A 21,550-nucleotide genomic window follows, 5' to 3' on the forward strand; every position below is an offset into this window, starting at 1 on the left:
TCCTGTCCTTCCCTTGTTCCTTGTTTTCTTCTGCTTGTTCCTCTGGTATCTTGGAGGTCTTTCAGTCTTCAACCAGCAGCAGAGGGTGGTGAACAGGAATCCTCGTCCTCTGAGGCTCTCTGGGTCGGACGTCCTGCTTTTCCAGGTTCTCCAAAGGCACCACCGTCATCGCCACGGGAACCAAGTGACCTGCGGAGGTCGCCACGGGTGACGAGCGAAGGGTCTGAAAAATGTGCCGCTGTCCGGGGAGGAAAACACACAGCGGCGTATGAAATATTACGGCTGCCGTTGATGGAGCTTATTTGGGCGAGCCGGTGTTTCTGCAGCGTCAGCGTTGGGGTGTGATGACGGTAATAAAGTGCAGCTGCTAAATAAAGCCTCTAATGGCAGCGCCGTTCATCTTAGCCGTTAGCTCCAGGAACCCACGGATCTGAACATTTAGCAGAAAGGTCGAGGGTGGAGCTCCCAACAGCACTACAAAGAGATGCAAAAGTACTACAAGTACACGCAACAGTACTACAAGGAGACACAATAGTGCTACAAGTAGACGCAACAGTACTACAAGGAGACATGGCTCCAGGCTCAAGGAACCCAAAGATCTGAACATTTAGTAGAGGCCTAAGGGTTGAGGGTGTAGATGCCAGTAGTACAACAAAGAGACACAAAAGTGCTACAAATAGATGCAACAGTACTACAAGGAGACACAAAAGTGCTACAAGTAGACGCAACAGTACTAAAAGGAGACACAAAAGTGCTACAAGTAGACGCACCAGTTCTGCAAGGAGACACAATAGTGCTACAAGTAGACGCAACAGTACTGCAAGGAGACACAATAGTGCTACAAGTAGACGCAACAGTACTGCAAGGAGACACAATAGTGCTACAAGTAGACGCACCAGTACTACAAGGAGACACAAAAGTGCTACAAGTAGACGCACCAGTACTACAAGGAGACACAATAGTGCTACAAGTAGACGCAACAGTACTGCAAGGAGACACAATAGTGCTACAAGTAGACGCAACAGTACTACAAGGAGACACAAAAGTGCTACAAGTAGACGCACCAGTACTACAAGGAGACACAATAGTGCTACAAGTAGACGCAACAGTACTGCAAGGAGACACAATAGTGCTACAAGTAGACGCAACAGTACTACAAGGAGACACAATAGTGCTACAAGTAGACGCAACAGTACTGCAAGGAGACACAAAAGTGCTACAAGTAGACGCACCAGTACTACAAGGAGACACAATAGTGCTACAAGTAGACGCAACAGTACTACAAGGAGACACAATAGTGCTACAAGTAGACGCAACAGTACTGCAAGGAGACACAAAAAGCTACAAAGAGCTGCTAAATAAAGCCTTTAATGGCAGCACACAAAAGTACTACAAGGAGACACAAAAGTACGACAAGTTCCAGGCTCCAGGAACCCACAGATCTGAACATTCAGCAGAGCTCTGAAGGTCGAGAGTGCAGCTCCCAATAGTTTTACAAGGAGATGCAATAATACAAAAAGAAGAGGGTAGGGTTAGTAGGGTTAGATTAGGGTTAGGATTAAGGTCAAGGTCCCCTGATGTCCAGTTGACCTCCGTCTGCTCCTCTTCTGCTGCTCACGGAGCTTCTTCCTGGATGTTTAATAGTCGACAGGCACCATTAGCCTCTCCTGTAATGAACGGCGTGTCGTTAACTCAAACACTGGCAGGTAGACTGCTAATTGGAACTTAAAATGAGACGACGCTTCGTATAATAAGTTGACACCAGTTATTAACTTCCAGTAATAATAACAACGCTCAGAATGCGGCTGGTTGTAAATAAATGGAGGGAAAAAAGACAGTTGGCACAGCAGACTGCACATAATATCAGCTGTTAATGAGCCGCCAGCATTAAACTCACACTCACATGGAAAATGGCTTTTTGGCTCGTTGCTGTGATGATATGCATCTGTTTAACTTCACTTCCTGTTTGTCCTTAATGCAGACAGGAGGTTCCGCTGGCGTTCAGTTAAACCTGTGGTGTCCCTGCAGGCTTCCGTAGGCAGCAGAGTCCTCACAAGTCTGAAATCTTCTCACAAAGTCTGATTCTTCTGATTCTTCTCCATCAGCGTGATTCTCATCTATCAGTCTGGAATCTTCTCACAGGTGTGGAATCTTCTCCGTCAGTCTGAAAATACAAATATTATTATTATTATTATTATAAAACTGACAGCCGTTCAGGATAAAGCTTAGATTCTTCTGATGAATCCAGCAGCAGGTCAGAGTTTGGAGGAAACATCAGGACGGAGGTTTGACGTCTGAATGTGTTATAAATGAAGCAGTCGTATTTTCAGACGGTATTCATAGAACTTCAAACATTAACGTTTATTCACCGAAGAACATCAGTAAGTTTTATTCACCTGAACACTTTCCCTCTTTGTGTTCACTGAGGAATAAATCAGAGCTCGTCAGAAAATGACCGTTTATTACAGCTCTGTAGTAATTATTAGCATTAGCAAGTCAGATGAGAAGGTTGGAAACCAGCAGGACTTTCAGTGTTCACCACTGTGCAGGCAGATCCACAGGAACCACTCCAGCTGATTATTGATTATTGACAATCAGATCAGGCTGAACCTTCCTGTTGCTCCCTGCATGTGTACAGACCATAATAATCCCCAGAGACACTGAAACATATTAATCAGCTCAATGTTTAACCCTTTCGGAGCCAAACAGAAGGTTTCATCAGTTTCCCCATTAGTTCTCTTCAGTTCTTCACTGTGACAATATGAAGAGCTGCATCAGGACTCCAGCAGTTACAGTTATAACTGGAAGTTTTTGGACTGTACGTGAAGTTTCACATCTCCTCTAACTTTTATTTCCTTCGTTCTCACTTATTAAATCTCCAGCAGTCGGACTGAGAGCTGACAGGAAGTTCTGAAGCCAGCAGATGGAAAGAAAACATCCTGAATAAAGTCGAACATAAAGGTTTATTCTGTCTGTTTTTAAGAAGAAATAAAGCAACAGATTTAAGTCAGACAGACCAGTTAAAAGTCCAGATGTTAGCATGTCCAGATGTTATCTTCACATACAACTAAAGTGAAGTTTTAATCATGTATTGAGAGAAACATGTCTTAGATTACGGCCATATCTGTGTCATTCATTTTATTACTCCACTGTTTCCTTTTCAGCCAACAAACCATACATTAGATGGGATGAGACTTGTCACCATGGCAACCCAGAAAATAGAGGAGAAGCTTTGAAGATGTGGTGAAAGAGGCATATTTAAGCCAAACTGTGATGTTTTCCTGAACCGAACCAGGTGGAACAATAAGTCTGAGAACCCCGAATACAGAAGCAGCAGTTGGAAGTGCAGAAAATGCGTCTAAGTAATATGAATAAGATCTAAATAAAACAAGGCTGAAAACCAAAAGTCATGAGAGCTGATGGACCAGAGTTACCAAGAGACTGCAGGCCTGAAGTCTGAAACCAACAAACTGAATCAGAGAGAACATCTGCAAACAATCAGTCAGAGGTTATCTCAGAGTTCAGCATTTAGTCTGAGCAGAACCAGAACCTGAACAAGATCCAGAAACAGAAACAGAACCTGAACAAGAACCAGAGCCAGAACTAGAAACAGAAACAGAGAACTTCAAACGAGAATTCGCAGCAGAACAAAAACTGTAGTGGTCAAACTCATCCAAACCGGAAGCCTTTCCTCAGACATCAGTCCGGATGTTCATGGAGGAAATGTGATTCTTTAAAACATTAATAAAAATGCAGTTTATTGGGAACCAGGTTTGGTCAAACAGAACAACAAAAGAGTTTCAGAAGAAAGAGAAACGAAAATCAATTCAAAAGTCACAGTTTTTTCTTTTGTATACAGAAAGTGACATTTTGAAAACAAAAATCCAGTCAGGCAGGTAAACGTGGCCTCGGATCCAGATTCCATTTCAGATGAACTCAGCGGGTTGTGGTTGGCCGTCTGCAGATGTTAAACCATTAGAAGCTGGATGTGTTCTGTAGAAGTGATGAGGACAGTAAAGGGTTTGATCTGGGGCCTAATAAGTGGATCCAGAACGTCGATAAACTGGTGTTTTTCTGCTCCGGTGACTGGAGTACAGATGAAATATTCAGTGGATGGTTTCATTCAGAGCCTCGGGCGGCTGCTCACCAACACCTGACACCGCTGACATTCTTTACAGAGCTGATGGATTATTAAAACCATCACCGCTTCACCTCCCTGCTCGCTGCTTCATGCAAAACACTTTCGCCTCCGGATGTTTGAGGCCATGAACACAACCTGCTGCAAAATGTATCGACCTGCAGGAGAGACGGCAGAACTCAACAGCCAAGCTACACAACAGCACAACAAACCAGCAACCAAACAATCCAGTAAACCAACAAATAGGTAAACAACCAAACAATGTAACACCCAAACAATCCAGTAAACCAACAAACAGGTAAACAACCAAACAATGTAACAACCAAACAATCCAATAAACCAACAAATAGGTAAACAACCAAACAATGTAACACCCAAACAATCCAATAAACCAACAAACAGGTAAACAACCAAACAATGTAACAACCAAACAATCCAGTAAACCAACAAACAGGTAAACAACCAAACAATGTAACAACCAAACAATCCAATAAACCAACAAACAGGTAAACAACCAAACAATCCAATAAACCAACAAATAGGTAAACAACCAAACAATCCAATAAACCAACAAACAGGTAAACAGCCAAACAAACCAACAACTAGTAAACCAACAACCAAACAATCCAACAACCAAATAATCAAACTAATCAACAAACAAAAATAAAACAACCCAACAACAAACAAGCAAACAATCTGACAATCAAACAACTTAACAACCAAACAATATAACAACACAACAATCCAACAACCAAACAATCCAATTAACAGGTAAACAACCAAACAATATAACAATCAAACAATCCAACAACCAAATAATCCAACAAATCAACAAGCAAAAAATAAAACAACCCAACAACCGACAACAAACAATCAAACAACTAAACAACCAAAAAACACAACAACACAACAAGGCAACAAACCAACAACCAAACAACACAACGAACCAACAACCAAATAATCTAACAAATCAACAACGAAAAAAATAGCCCAACCCAAGAACCAACAACAAACAATCAAATAACTAAAGAACCAAAAACAAACAAGCTAACAAACAAACAACAAACAACCAAATAATGAACAACCTAACAATCCAGCAACTCTACAACCAAACAACGAACACCTAAATGATCCAACAATCCAACAACAAGCAACCAAACAACTCAACAACTGAACAATCCAAGAACCCAAAAACCCAACAACCATACAGTCCAACAAGAAACCAACTGAAGAACCAAACAACACGATGTTAAAGAAACAACAACAGCAGCAACATGTACAAACAGAGGAATCACAGATAGATGATAAATGAGATGATAAATTTCCATCTGGATGGAAACACAAATATTGCCCACATCAGTTATAGTCAGTAGATTCTTCAGGAGTAGGAGTTCCGATAGATTAGTATTAATACTGCACAGACCTGTACTAATGTTTGCTGTCGGCTGCAGAACTTTAATTTTATTTCTGCAGCATTAATCATCTGACAGCGGTAGAGACTTTGGAATTATAATCAGAAAACAGAAACTATCCAAAGCTGTCAATCAATAAATGACAGAGGAACATTAAAATACTGAGAGTTGTCATAATCAGACTGTAATTTCCCAGGAGCAGTCGAACCTGCAGCACCAGGAAACTAAGTGAAGCATCAGCCGCCGGATTAACCGCTGATCCACATCCAGCCTCGCTGATTTAAATCACATTCTGTGCGTCTGTGAGGAGGTGGATGAAAGGAAATATCTCTGTTTACTTCTGCTGCTTTGACCCGTTTCATTTGTATCTGCAGAAATATTAATAACACAACAGGGATATGAGAAGGTTTTTACCAACAAATTGATCAGTGTGAAGGGAGGCAGCTGCTGCTTGTGAATCAGAAAACAACATTTCACTCTAATGAGTAATAACTGCTGGAATCAAAAGGTCAGAAAAACATCGAGGCTGTTTTAACGGCAGAAAATATCAGCGGCAGCTACTCAGTGATGCACTGCAAAAACATGTCGGCGTCTTAATTTCACTCTGGTTCTCATTCAGCCGACCACACAGCAAAATCTGATTTGTTTGAATATCCGCTGACCTTTCAGAGGAAACACACGCCTGCCTTTAAGTGTTTGTCTCCATACACAGATGAATAATGCAGATAGCTCCGTTAGAATCAGAGGAAATAAAAGCAGCGTGATCGAGAGACGCCGTCGCCGCTTCCAGTTTGATTCATGTGAAACTTTAGAATCTCTTCAGAGGGTGAATGTTGATCGTTTAGCTCCAGCAGCAGGCCAGGAATATTCAGACACAAACTGAGCGAAGCTTCGGTTTTACCCTAAAGCTGCTGCAGCTCTGGACTGATCGATGTTTGCAGTAATTAGAGGCTTTACATGTACATGAAGCTCTGTGCTGTAAAACTCAGCATTTATGTGAAATCCATGCAGGAAAAATTCAACAGTGGCCGCTTTACTTTCTGCCAACATCCCAAATTACAGGTTTATGACCAAACATGAGTCACTGATGGGATTCATCTAAACACGAACATCCAGTCACTCAATTACTGCATGAAGTACAATCCTGAGGTACTTGTACTTGTTGACGAGTACTAGAGTTTTATCAGCTCCACCAAACAGAATTTTCTCTAAACTTCTCTCATTTTAATGAAAGTTCCAGTATCTGATGAACTCTGACAGAAACAGTGAGCATCAGCTGGGGTTGTTGCTGTTTAGTTGTCAGGAAAGTTCCACAGAGTGAATTTAGAACTTATTTCATGAAGATGTCCAAAGAAATCTGACTGATCCAGTTTGAAGCTTAGGCTCTAAGTCGGACCTCGAGTTCCTCCGAGTGCCCAAGGAGCCCCAATCAACCCAAGGTTCCCCAGGTGTCAAAGGTCCCCCATCAACCCAAGTTCCTCCAGCAACCCAAAATACCCCCACAAACCAAAGTCCACCAGGTGTCAAAGGTCCCCCACCAACCCAAGGTCCTCCAGCAACACCAGGTACCCAAGTACCAGCAACCTCAAGTGGTACGCTGTCCATTCAAGAAGCCAGGCTGTCAGCCCAAGGTGCTACGCCAGAAGCCCCATTAGACTTGTCACTACCCTGAGCAGCAGTTTTAGACTTAGACTCTAAGTCCAGCTTAGAGTAAGTCTAAAACTGGATCAGTCGAATTGCTTTGGACTTTCTCATGAAATAAGTTTTAATTCACTTCACAGAGTCCACTGAGTGATTTCAGAACTTATATCATGAGAATGTCCAAAGAAATCTGACTAATACAGTTTATATTCTGAGTGGAGACCTTATGAAACTCTCCAGAAACTCAGTGGATGTTTAGAAAAGCTGTGCTGGTTTCCTTCTGGCTTGTCTTGTCCAACCTGCTGCCTGTAAACCACCATCCAGTTTCAGACTTAGACTCAAAGCTAAAACTGAGTCCAAGCCTAAAACTGTGATTTAGAGTTTAATTCTCAAACTGGATCAGTCGGATTTCTTTGGAAATTTTCATAAGTTTAGAACTTTTTTCATGAACTTATTTCTCCATGGACCAGAAGGAGAAACATTCATGGTCCAACATGGTGGAACGTCTTGCTTTGGGTTTAGATCTAACGGCATCAGGAGGAACGACTGTGGAGGAAACGTCAGCAATGGTGAATTTTGTGGAGAAGAGAAACCAAGGAGAAGATGTTGGAGCCAGAGTCCAGACCTGAATCCATCTAGAACCTTCAGAGTGACAATCTCAAATCACTTTCACAAACTATACGACCATTCAAAAGTTTGGGGTCACCCAGGTAATTTCATGTTTTTTCCATGAACACTCCAACTTTTATCCATGTGCTAACATAACTGCACAAGGGTTTTCTAACCATCAATGAGCCTTTCAACAGCATTAGCTAACACAATGTAGCATTAGAACACAGGAGTGATGGTTGCTGGAAATGTTCCTCTGTACCCCTATGGAGGTATTCCATTCAAAATCAGCCGTTTACAGCTAGAATAGTCATTTACCACATTAACAATGTCTACACTGGATTTATCATTCATTTAATGTTGTCTTCATTGAAAAAAACTGCTTTTCCTTCAAAAATAAGGACATTTCTAAGTGAGCCCAAACTTTTGAACTGTAGCGTATTTGAAATATTTCATTGATGTGGTATCATAAAAAAGGTTTTGACATTAAATAAAAGAAACAGAAACAATTTAGTTCGATCATTAACATCTTTAAAAGTCTGAAGAAACCTGCAGATCAGATGAACTTCTCAGTTTGTAAAAATAACTCAGAGTTTTAGCAGTTTCTCCTAATTTTAGCTGCTCTGAGCTAAACTTTGGCTCATTAATTAACAAGCTGATGCTTCTCCTCCCGACATGTTTGTTTGTTGTCGCTCCTCCGGAATCCAACTCTTCTGTTCTGAACATGAAACTCTCCACCACCAGTCTGATTCTCATGGAAACGAAGTGAAGCAAACGGCTGCTGTAAGACTGGAAATCAATTTCCAAACTGGTGGTTTGATTTGGCAGAACGCTGCAGCATCTGAAGCCTTAAGTAACATCCCATTACTCCATCCACCTCCAGATTTCAGCGGAGTTAACATTCTCCCTCTGTCAGAGTCAATATTGTCACACATTTCCAGAGAGCGTCTGAACACAACGGTACAAGTGTTGAGAGGAAAACACAGATTCACGGCTCCTCCTCCAGAGAGCTTTTAGCAAAAAGACACAAAACAAAGAGCTGAGCGTGGCACAGCAAAATAACCTAATCCTGTAAGAAAGGAAACAGCTGAGGAGATATGTATTTACAACAACACAACAACAACAACACAAAAAACGATCTAATCCTGTAAAAAAGAAGAAAGGAAACAGCCGAGGAGATATGTATTTACAACAACACAACAGCAACACAACAACTATCTAATCCTGTAAGAAAAAACTGTGGCAACGCAAAGAAAGACGCAAAACAGCTGTAAAGATCTATGTTTATTTATGCTGAATGATGACAAGCAGCCAGCAGCACAACAACACAATTACACAGCAACACAACTACATGACAACACAACAACACAACAACAACATCACAATAAAACCAGAACCAACTTTAAGCTGCTCTAATGTGGAACACAGAACCAGCACCAGAACCAAACATGTAAATGTGGTGATTCTGAAGCTGAGAAGATTTCAGTCAGATTCACTTCAACCATCGTTTTCTACTTCAGACCACAAATAGAAGAAAAGAAAAGTCCAAATAAAACACACACACACACACACACACACACACACACACACACACACACACACACACACACACACACACACACACACACACACACAGTAACACAGTGAGCAGCCATCAGATGAAGGCGGCGACAGTTTCTGACGTTCCCCCACATTCTGCGTTTATCTGCTCCACATCTGGATGATGCAACCTGGAGAAAGACGAGTTCAAAGGAGAATGTCAGATGGAGAGATGAAACAGGAAACTGGACGAGTTTATTCTCTCTCTGTTGTTTTCCTTTTTAATCAGCTGCTTCAGAGAACGTTTATGTCCAGAAGTAATCCAGACACACAAACTCTGGGACAGTCGATGATTCATTTACTGTGTCTTTACTGTGTGTCTGTATGAAGCTGGAAACACTGAGGGCGTAAACACATGATGCATCAAAAAAATAAAAAAAATAAATAAAATGAATATATATTCAGAGCCTGAAGAGTCAGGGGAATCTTCATCCAAATCTGTGGTAGAGGTCACCGATGCAGTTAAGAAACTCCTCAGTGGTAAAGCAAGGTGTGGGCATCAGTAGAACTGTTAATCAATCAATCAATCAATCAATCAATCAGTCAATCAATCAATCAATCAATCAATCAATCAATCAATCAATCAATCAGTCAATCAATCAACAAACCAATCAATCAATCAGTCAATCAATCAATCAATCAATCAATCAATCAATCAATCAATCAATCAATCAATCAGTCAACCAACCAACCAACCAACCAACCAACCAACCAACCAATCAATCAATCAATCAATCAATCAATCAATCAATCAATCAGTCAATCAATCAATCAATCAATCAATCAATCAATCAATCAATCAGTCAATCAATCAACAAACCAATCAATCAATCAGTCAATCAATCAATCAATCAATCAATCAATCAATCAATCAATCAATCAATCAATCAATCAGTCAACCAACCAACCAACCAACCAACCAACCAACCAACCAACCAACCAATCAATCAATCAATCAATCAATCAATCAATCAATCAATCAATCAATCAATCAATCAATCAATCAATCAATCAATCAAAAATTATTTGTGGAGCACTTTACAGCAACATAAAAGAAGACCAAAGTGCTTTCCATTAGCATGATAAAACAAAACAATACAATTTGGTTACTATAAAATCATAAAAACCACAAAACTATAAAGCCATAAAAACTCTAAGACCAGAAAAACTACAAAACCAGAAAACCATAAAAACTCTAAAACACACAAAACCATGAAACCCTAAAACCACAGAAACAATAAAACCATGAAACCATAAAAACCCTAAGACCATAATAACATAAAACCATAAAAAAACTATAAAATCATAAAACCATAAAACAATAAAGACTACAAAACCAGAAAACCAGAAAACTCTAAGACCATAAAGACTACAAAACCAGAAAACCAGAAAAAACATAATACCATAAAACCCACAAAAAAAACCATAAAACCATAAAACCATGAAGGGGCGGCATGGATCAGTGGGTAGAGTGGCCGTCTTGCAACCGAAGGGTTGCCGGTTCGATCCTCGCCCCGTCGTGCTCGAGGTACCCCTGAGCAAGACACCTAACCCCTAATTGCTCCTGATGGGTCGTGGTTAGCGCCTTGCATGGCAGCTTCTGCCATCAGTGTGTGAATGTGTGAATGTGACGTATCATGTAAAGCGCTTTGGGTACCTTGCAGGTATAGTAAAGCGCTATATAGATACAGACCATTTACCATTTACCATGAAACCATAAACCATAAAAACATTAAAACCTTAAAAACCTGCTGTCCCAACCCTCACCTATGGTCATGAGCTCTGGGTAGTGACTGAAAGAACAAGATCGTGGATGCAAGCAGCAGAAATGAGCTTCATCTGTAGGATGTCTGGGCTCAGCCTTAGAGAGGAGTGAGAAGCTCAGACATATGGAGGACGTTCAGAGTAGAGCTTCTGATGATTCACCTCTAAAGGAACCAGTTGAGGTGGTTTGGACATCTGATTCGGATGTCTCCAGGGAGACTTTCTTTACAGGAAGTCCACCTGGGAGGAGACCCAGGGTAGACCCAGAACCTGCTGGAGGGATTATGTATCTCATCTGGCCTGGGAACACCTCGGTATCCCCCAGGAAGAGCTGGAAAGTGTTGATGGGAGGTTGAACATCTGGAATGACCTGCATCATCTGCTGCTTCCACAGCTCAACCCTGGATAAGAGGAAGATGATGGATGGATGGATGGATGGATGGATGGATATATATGCATCTATTTATAGAAAGTCCTGAGTGAAACTGATCCTGCAAAGATCATCTTCAGCTCACAGGGATACATGTAACTTTATCTCCTGCATGAGGCCTAAAATAAGCTGCAGCTCATTATCTGTAAAACGTGTTTGAACACAGAGGAACAGATTCAGAAACAAGGAGTCAGATTCAGGTGAAGTCTTTCCTACAACTCTGAAAAAGCTGTATGAATGAGGTTTACGGTAAATCCTATCCTCAGATCAGAGGCTAATAATGATAATAACATATCATCAGTCCATCGGAAGAGCATTTATCTGGAGTATCTGACTTTGATGAGTGAATTATTAATTATCGTGAAGAGCAGCTGCAGAGCAACACAACCTTCAGTCCTCAAAGATTCTTTTATTTTCAGAGCAAACGGCAGAAAGACCAGAGATTTTTCCTGAATAAAACTCTTTTTAAATGAAGTAGTTAACCAGACAGGACAGAACTTTGACATTAATCCTCTCTGAATGAATTTAATAAACATCTTTTATAAAGTGTCAGACAACAGCTGAGCTTTAATCACTCTAATGGTGATTCATAGAAACACTTAATGTTAACATTTAAAAAGCCTTTAAAGTTCATCTTCACCCTCCACTGATCCGCTGCTGATCACATCCAGCTAACAGAGAGCTGGTCTAAAAACATTCAACAGACATGTGTTCAGTGTATTCATTCAGAAACCGGTCACACATTTAAAACATCGACCCAAAGACTTCCTGGAGTCGACGAGAAACACAAACTCGTCCGCTCACCAGGGTTAAAACTGAGAAGATGTTTACAGAAAACAGGAAACTTTATTTAATATTCTGTATGTTTTCTCTAGAGACGAAGCTTCATCCTGATCCTGTTTCTGTATTTTATCTGACTAAAGGATCTGTGAGTGGAAACACAAACTAAAACTCCTCTCAGACTCTTTTCCTTTAATCTGAGCATGTCGACTTCGAATCTGAAATCTTACCGCCTCAGACCGACGAGCGACAGAAACATGAGTTTACTTTCAGTTGGATAAAGTGATTTATAGAAAACGTTCCACATTTTGTCTCTTTCTTGTTTTGTTCCGTATCGTTTGTCTCTTTTTTTGTCATTTTGTGTCTCGTTTTTGTGGTATTTTGTCTCGTTATTGTTGTTTTTTGTCATTTTTGTCTGATTTTTGTCATTTGTTTCTTGTTTTTGTTGTTTTGTGTTTTGCTTTATTCATTGTTTTGTGTCTGTTTTTTCTCACATTTGTCATTTTTTGTCTCGTTTTTGAAACCATCAGGAGCTGTGGTTATTTCTAGGTTTTCTGCTGTGGTTTTACTGCTCCGGTCCACTGGAGACCAGACTGGCCTGGATGTGGAACCTGGACTAAGACGAGTTGGACTCCACTGTCCTCCACACAGTCGGAGGGGGTGCTGTTTCACTAAAGCAGATATGAAGAAGAAGAAGCTGGGTCCATAAGAACCAAAGTCAGGAAGTGATTTGATCTTTTCATTTAATAGTAATACAGCTGCTGTCCAGTTCAGATCTCTCCTGTCACTCTGCTGTCGGTGTTCAGAAAAACAAAACCGGCGGATTCCTCCAGACTGAAATAAAAGCCGATAAGCAGCAGATTCCAGCACAGGTTGGACCAAATGAATCCGTCAATCACACAAACAAATAATTGGATTGTTTTTGTTCAAATGTGACGCTTTTTTCTCACAACATCTGGCTGCTGCGTGTCTTCGTTCTGCTGCTGTGACATGAAACAGAAAGTTTCTGCTTCAGGACGATGAGTCAGAATATTTCCCCTCAGACTCTCCGTCTGCATTTAGGACGGTTTGGAGAAAAGACTTTCTGGACCACGAGAGACCAGCAGCTTCTCTGTGGTTTGAACTCTAATCTGCCCTCAGAGGCTTTTCTTCATGTTTTAATTACAGTTTGTCCTTCAGATCACCACTCGGTCCAGCTGGATTTCACTCCGTCCACCAAGAATTCTTCTGTCTTCATGTTTTATCACTGAGTTGTTGGTCAGAGGGAAACATCACTGATTTTAGATTGGAAAAATTAAAAGTTTCAGGTTTTTATTGTGCTGAATAAATCCTTAAAACCACTCCATCTCGACATTCCTGCCCCACAGAGGATCAACACCATTGATTTTAGAGACTCTGAGTTTGATTCCTGCCAATCAACTAATGAATTATTGGTGATAAAAACACAAACTAAGAGACGTTTAGGTCGTCTCCTCAGTGTTTGTTCTTCTATTTTAATCACAGATGTTTTTACAGGATATTTTTTATACCTCAGGTCTGTTTTTTTATTTTTATTTTACACCTGAAGCTGATATTTAGCCATTTGATGTATCAGCGGCTCGTTTTCTGGCAAAATATAATATATAACGAATATAATGAAAAGTTTTTAGCATTTCACTTTCCAGCTATTCCTCAAAAAAACTTGTTTTTAATATCATTTCATTGAAATGTATTTTATTTAAAATAATAACTAATAAGTAATAGCATTGATACTTCCAGTACTAATACTCCTACTTTCTATACTAATACTCCTACTACTGCAGTAAAATGTCCAGTATTAATATTCCTACTACTGCTGTAATTTTTTCAGTCCTGCTACTTCTACTACTGCAGTAATACTTATAGTACTAGTACTCTTACTACTGCAGTAATACTTATAGTACTAGTACTCTTACTACTGCAGTAATACTTCCTGTCTGTAGTGTAAACTAATCTGAGCTTCATTCACTAAATAAGACAGAAAATAAAGACTCTGAACAGAGAAAGTGTGAAACGTTGGACTGCTGCTGCGACACAAACCCTCCTGCAACCTTCATTAAATGAATGAAGCACAGATTTCACTAAACTCAGTATAAATTAAGAAACAGAGTAAAACAAAAAACTGTTTTGAGATCCAACACTGATCACGTTTGAAGCCGTTTCTAGACTTTTCTAGAACCCGTTAGAGTTGTTTCTGGGCCAGTTGGTTGATCTAACAGGTGAAGCTGTGGAACCAGGAGGTGACTCATCTCATTGTGGTCCAGAGCTTCAGTCCTTTTGTAGGAAAAGATGCTGAATTAGTTAAAGCGGGAAACAAAGCGAACGCCTTCGGCCCGCCGGCTGCCAGAACGTTCCTTGTTGAGAGTCTCAATCAGTGCTGGCACTGAGACGCTGCACATATTGGAGTAGGATGATTGGCTCCACGTCTTGGCGGCGGAAGAGAAAAAAAAGGGAATGGTTAGTGATTAAATTCACTGGCAGCCCGAGCAACACAACACAACACACTCGTCTGTATTTTTATTGTTGGACGGTAATCCTGTTAATGAAAAATGTGCTGTTTTTCACAGCCGCTGGCACCCGGAGCCGAGCCTCCTGTGGGAGGAGGTGGGTGAGTGTTGGGCCGCCAAATAAAAGACACATTAATAAGGAGAGAATGTTGCAATCAGCTGAAATTATGTTCTGGACACCGAGGCTCTGCCAGCGCACCTGAGAGATGAACCCAGCAGGTGAAGCTCTGATGTGGAGAAACTGAAGCCAGATCTGAGAGTTTCCTCCTGCAGGGATTCACCGATCCAACACCTGATCCAACATTCAGTCCAACATCTGATCCAACACCTGATCCAACATCTGATCCAACATCTGATCCAACATTCAGTCCAACATCTGATCCAACACCTGATCCAACACCTGATCCAACATCCGATCCAACATCTGATCCAACATCTGATCCAACATTCAGTCCAACATCTGATCCAACACCTGATCCAACACCTGATCCAACATCTGATCCAACATCTGATCCAACATTCAGTCCAACATCTGATCCAACACCTGATCCAACACCTGATCCAACATCTGATCCAACATCTGATCCAACATTCAGTCCAACATCTGATCCAACACCTGATCCAACACCTGATCCAACATCTGATCCAACATCTGATCCAACATTTGATCCAACACCTGATCCAAGATCTGATCCAACACCTGATCCAACATCTGATCCAACATCTGATACAACATCTGATCCAACATCTGATCCAACATTCAGTCCAACATCTGATCCAACATCTGATCCAACACCTGATCCAACATCTGATCCAACATCTGATCCAACATCCGATACAACATCTGATACAACATTCAGTCCAACATCTGATCCAACACCTGATCCAACATCTGATCCAACATCTGATCCAACATCTGATCCAACATCTGATCCAACATCCGATACAACATCTGATACAACATCCAGTCCAACATCTGATCCAACATTCAGTCCAACATCTGATCCAACATCTGATCCAACATCTGATCCAACATCCGATCCAACATCTGATCTAACATCTGATCCAACATTCAGTCCAACATCTGATCCAACATCTGATCCAGCATCTGATCCAACATCCGATCCAACATCTGATCTAACATCTGATCCAACATTCAGTCCAACATCTGATCCAACATTCAGTCCAACACCTGATCTAACATCTGATCCAACATCCGATCCAACATCTGATCCAACATCTGCTCCAACACCTGATCCAACATGTGGTTCAACATCTGATCCAATTGAAGCGTCCAAACACCAATCATACAGCAGCAGCTCTGAACATCTCACTGCTCAGCTCGGTTTCAGTTTCAGTTTTCTCATGTTTAGCTGCAGCTTGATCTAGGTTTTCAAGATTGATTTTTAAGGTTAACTACAGAAACGGATGACTTAATGCCAAGCTGTCTGTGGTTTAACCTGCTAGGTCTCCATGGTAACTGATGCTGTGGAGTTAGATCTCCATGGTAACTGATGCTGTGGACCTAGATCTCCATGGTAACTGATGCTTTGGGGCTAGATCCCCATGGTAACTGATGATGTGGTGCTAGATCTCCATGGTAACTGATGCTGTGGGGCTGGATCCTCATGGTAACTGATGATGTGGTGCTAGATCTCCATGGAAACTGATGTTGTGGGGCTAGATCTCCATGGTAACTGATGCTTTGGGGCTAGATCTCCATGGCAACTGATGATGTGGTGCTAACCTGCTCCAGGTTCTGTTCAGAGTTTAGAGTGAATTCGGGTGTAAAATGGTAAATAAATTACACGTAATTTATTAATACATAATATAAATGAAAATTAATGAACATGTGATGAATTGGCTGAAACGGTTAAATTCAAAACAACTTTCTCCTGGTCTTTATTGAAAACAGATCAGCAAAACTTTCAATATCTACTAAAATCTAATGTTTTATTGTGATTAAACTTTCAGCTAAATGAATCTATTTTTTTTTAATGAAACATCTAGATAAGAGGTTTGCATCGTGTTGAGGTGAAAAACTGCAAAATCAGCTGTAAAGAACAATAAAAATAAATAGTTAAATCAAATTATTAGTAAAAACATTCAACCAAAACTCAGCTCTGATTCAGAAGGACTGTTTTCATTTATCTACTGAGATATTTAGATGTTCACATCCAGCAGACTCTGACGCTCCCATCCAGAGGTCAAACCAATAAAACCTGTTGGAGGTCCACATATCGTATAACCAGATAATTCTGGTAAGGAGGTAACAATAGAGGGCTAAAATATTTAATATTGGTGCAGCCCAGCCGGGAGTCGGAGCCGTGACAAATATCTGCTCTGAAGTTTCATCAAAATGTGATCAGCAGCATCCAAGATATTGTGTGTGACAGACGGAGGGATGGAGGGATGGACGAGTGCCGACCCTCGGTCCCTCTGCGGGGGGCAGCAGGACGACCGACGGCTAATTAATCAAATTATATGACAGATGGTGTGGAGGAACTATTTCCCCCACAGGACGCTTTCAGATGAGCCGCCGGCCTCGTGGTGAAACTGAGCATCAGCACTTGACTGAAGTCCTTTTATTCTGTCCAATAAGAGAGCCGAGCCTTGGGAGAGACAAAAAAGGCCAGCATTAGTGGAGGACCGGAGGAGAGGAAGAGGAGAAGAATGATGGAAAAATATTGCTCTTCCCCGTTGGACGTGATACGATCGCAGCCGGCTTTTATTGCTTTGTGGAATATTGCTGGAGCTGAATTAGATTGGGTCTCCCCCTCTGGCTTCCATGATAAGGCTTCAGGAAAAGCAGCTTTGGATCGATCCAACGGACAAAAACGGGACGACGGAAACATAAACAGATTACAGACCTTTGAACAGCTTCATTTCCAGGCAGGAGACACATTGGGCCTAAAACCAGGAGCCTGTTGGTGATGTGGAGGCTTCGTCTGCTCTGCTTTAACGATCATGTCGTCATCCATTTTCAAGTTTGAAAATGTGGGGGGGGGGAATATTTTCACAGTGAAAACATCTACATTTTCAACATTTTGGGGGATTTTTTGAACATGTTTTGGTGGAAAAAAAAGAAATGCTAAAAAAAATGTTTCTTTAAGAACACTCATTAAAAAAATCAACCAAAATCCAGTGAAATTCAGTGGATTTTGGTTGATTTTACAAGAATTTTCTTGCCAAATTTGGGGGATTTTTTTGGATTAAACTTTTGGGTTAAACCTTCAAGAAATTATTTGAATTTTCTTCCCAAAGATTTTGAAATCTTTATAAATTTGAGGAATATTTTGCTGAGTTTTTGGATTTTTTTTGGTGCCCGTAAATGAAGACAACAGGAGGGATAACTGGAGTATTTTTCCTGTTCTTAGGCTGAGTCTCCTCATGGTTAAAACACAAACGCTCCCGGCTGGCGTCCTTCCAGCAGTAAGTACCTGTGGACAGGTGACAGGTGTTTACTGTTCACACGGTGAGTCCACTTCTTCACAGTCAGAGACTAGTGGAGCATTTAACTGCTGAGGAGCAGATATTTCCCTCAGGAGGAGGAGACAGAAACAGGCTAATGAAAGAGAATATTGGATTTATCAGGCGGAGACAAACACGACTCTGAACGAATGATAATGGAGTTGAAGAAGCAGCCGCTCGTTAACAGGTGGGGATGCTAACGACGCCTGGGCTGAAGTACAACCTGATGGAAACTGAAATGTGTGTTGTATCACTCAGAAAACACTAATGTACTGTAAAAGTGCACGCTGAGTGAGGTACAAGTACACAGAATGACAGTACTAACTGTGTATTTAACTCCCAGTCATCAGAGCTGCACTTCCTGTTTGTAGAAGTTATTAAACCAGAACAGATTAAACATCAGACACCACCTTCAGACCTTCAGACCTTCAGGCCTTTAGACCTTTACAGTGGTCTTCAGCCACTACAGCAGCTCTGACTGATGGAAGTCTGGACTCAAACGTGGAGGTCTTCTGAGGTTTCAGACACCAAGACTTCAGCAGCAGATCTTTAAAGATTGGACCTTCATAGATCAGACTTGGTTTTTCCAGAACATCCAATAGATGTTGGTTGGGACTGGGTTCTGAGGAACCTGGAAGGTGAGTCGTCAGTTTGAACTTTTGTGTTCCTCAAACCTGACCAGAGTTTGCAGTGAGACAGGAGGCTTTATCCTCACCATACACCTGAGCCAGCCTCCATCCCCATTACCTCCAGGTGATGATCAATAACAGTCATATCAGCTGTCGATGGCTGTTCACAGAAATAAGAGCAGCTCCGTTCTACGTCCTACCTCAGCTAGTGAAGGTTCTACCTGAGTAAGCTAGATGGAACATCTGGGGCTGCTTTATTCTGAGTTACAGTTTTAATTAGAAGATTGGAAAAACATGGCTTCTACTGTATCTGTTTTTTATCATCAGACTCATACATATGTGTGTGTGTGTGTGTGTGTGTGTACATATATGTTATATATACACATACATATACATACGTGTGTATATATACATACATCACTGTACTTATTGTATTCTCTGTATATTCACAGGTGAGATTTACCTGAACATGACAGGAGTCAGCCACCTGTTTGCTAGAAAACCTTTCCCTCCAGTTTATTACCTCAGTGAGGAGCAGAGCGACGGATTAAAGCTTCGTCCAGATTTATTGTGGTTAGAAGACGACAGAGCCGACAGAACAGATCCAATATTGCAGCTCGCTGCTCTAATCTTATGAGTGGTCGGGGACCGAGGTGATACCGCAGATAAAAGTAAATCTACTTGGCAGCACAGATTTGCTGTCCTCATTAGTTTGTTGTGTCAGAAGCAGCAGAGTATTCAGCTGCAGCAGGACCCAGCCGGCGGCTCGGAGGGAAATAAACGATGTTCACACTGTTTCCTTGAGAAGAGCCTCTGATTCTCCCTGCAGGAAGCTGATTACCACCCACCTGATCAGAGACAGGAACCTGCTGCACACAGCTAGCCAGCAGGCTAACCAGACAGCTAACTATCAGGCTAACTAGACAAATAACCAGACAGCTAACCAGCAGGATAACCAGACAGCTAACCAGACAGCTAGCCAGCAAGCTAACCAGAAGGATAACCAGCGGGCTAATCTAATCAGACAAATAACCAGACAGCTAACCAGCAGGTTAATCAGACGGCTAACCAGCAGGATAACCAGACAGCTAACCAGAAGGCTAACCAGACAGCTAGACAGCAGGCTAACCAGAAGGATAACCAGCAGGCTAATCTAATCAGACAAATAACCAGACAGCTAACCAGCAGGTTAATCAGACGGCTAACCAGCAGGATAACCAGACAGCTAACCAGAAGGCTAACCAGACAGCTAGACAGCAGGCTAACCAGAAGGATAACCAGACAGCTAGCCAGCAGGCTAACCAGACAGCTATCAGGCTGACTAGACAAACAACCAGACAGCTAACCAGAAGGGTAACCAGACAGCAAGCCAGCAGGCTAACCAGAAGGATAACCAGCCGGCTAATCTAATCAGACAAATAACCAGACAGCTAACTACCAGGTTAATCAGACGGCTAACCAGCAGGCTAACGAGACAGCTAACCACACAGCTAACCAGCAGGGTAAACAGACAGATAATCACACAACTAATCAGACAGCTAACTATCAAGTAGCTAAAGCAGACACATAACCAGCAGGCTAACCATACAGCTAACCAGAAGGCTAACCAGCAGGCTAACCAGACAGCGAACCAGCAGGCTAACCAGACAGCGAACCAGCAGGCTAACCAGACAGCGAACCAGCAGGGTAACCAGACACTGTATTCACTGCATTCACTTTTTCACGATACTGTATTTAGTGTATTTTTTGCATTCACTTTATTTACTGTATTCACTGTATTTACTACATTTACTGTATTTAGTTTATTTACTGTATGTAGTGTGTTTAGTGTATTTACTGTGTGGCACACCTAAAATTTGGTGACCACATTTTGTATAATAAGATTTAATTTTTACAATATTCCAGCCAGAACAATATTTTATATTAAACAAAGGACAGGAAAACAGCAACGCTCCAAGTGGGAACTGTTGATACCGGCACTGTTGCACCTGGGTCACCTTAGGGGGAGGAAACCGCGGCACGTTAGATGTAAACCTGGAGGACAAAGAACGCGCCGAGCGTCTTCATTGCTACGTATTGTCTTCTGTATTTTCCAGGTTAATACGGTTAAAAACTGCTAATGTGTGCTTATAACTTGTCAAGCTTTGAATTTTAAATCGCTGTGTATCAGTGAAATGTTGTTTTGCGTGATAAAATATAAAAAGAACGACGTTGAAAATGCGCCACAGCTAGGTTCGCGGGCTAACTGCTAACCGCGGTTTTGTGGGTTTTTGCTCCCTCAGCATTGGCTGGCAGGGAGATCGTTACCCTTTTCAGTTGCATTGGGCTCCTTTACCTGTTGTAGTTTTAATCTGGTATTCAGTAGATGTTTAAGCAAAGACAGTGTTATCAATTGAGGATATGTTTTTTTATGTTTTTTAATGGTTTTGATAACAGTAACTGTGTAAACTATTTCTGGTATTTACATATTTACATGACCTGAAAGTGCCTTTGTCCTTCTGTGATTTTGACAGCTAAAGGAAGCTTGTTTTTAAGACAGTGGTTATACTGTA

At 41.3% G+C, this 21,550-nt stretch overlaps 1 protein-coding gene across 1 annotated transcript; it reads left to right on the forward strand.

Annotated features, from left to right (window-relative positions):
• Positions 1–4,004: 4,004 nt before the first annotated feature.
• Positions 4,005–16,563, forward strand: LOC127535808 (dynein heavy chain-like). Its single transcript, XM_051954660.1, is given in 2 exon segments — positions 4,005–4,013; positions 15,146–16,563. Coding segments are annotated over 2 exon segments (1,146 nt in total). The 3' UTR covers positions 16,283–16,563.
• The last annotated feature ends 4,987 nt before the right edge of the window (positions 16,564–21,550 follow it).

This window comes from Acanthochromis polyacanthus, chromosome 10 (assembly GCF_021347895.1).
Source record: "Acanthochromis polyacanthus isolate Apoly-LR-REF ecotype Palm Island chromosome 10, KAUST_Apoly_ChrSc, whole genome shotgun sequence".
Lineage (NCBI taxonomy): Eukaryota > Metazoa > Chordata > Actinopteri > Pomacentridae > Acanthochromis > Acanthochromis polyacanthus.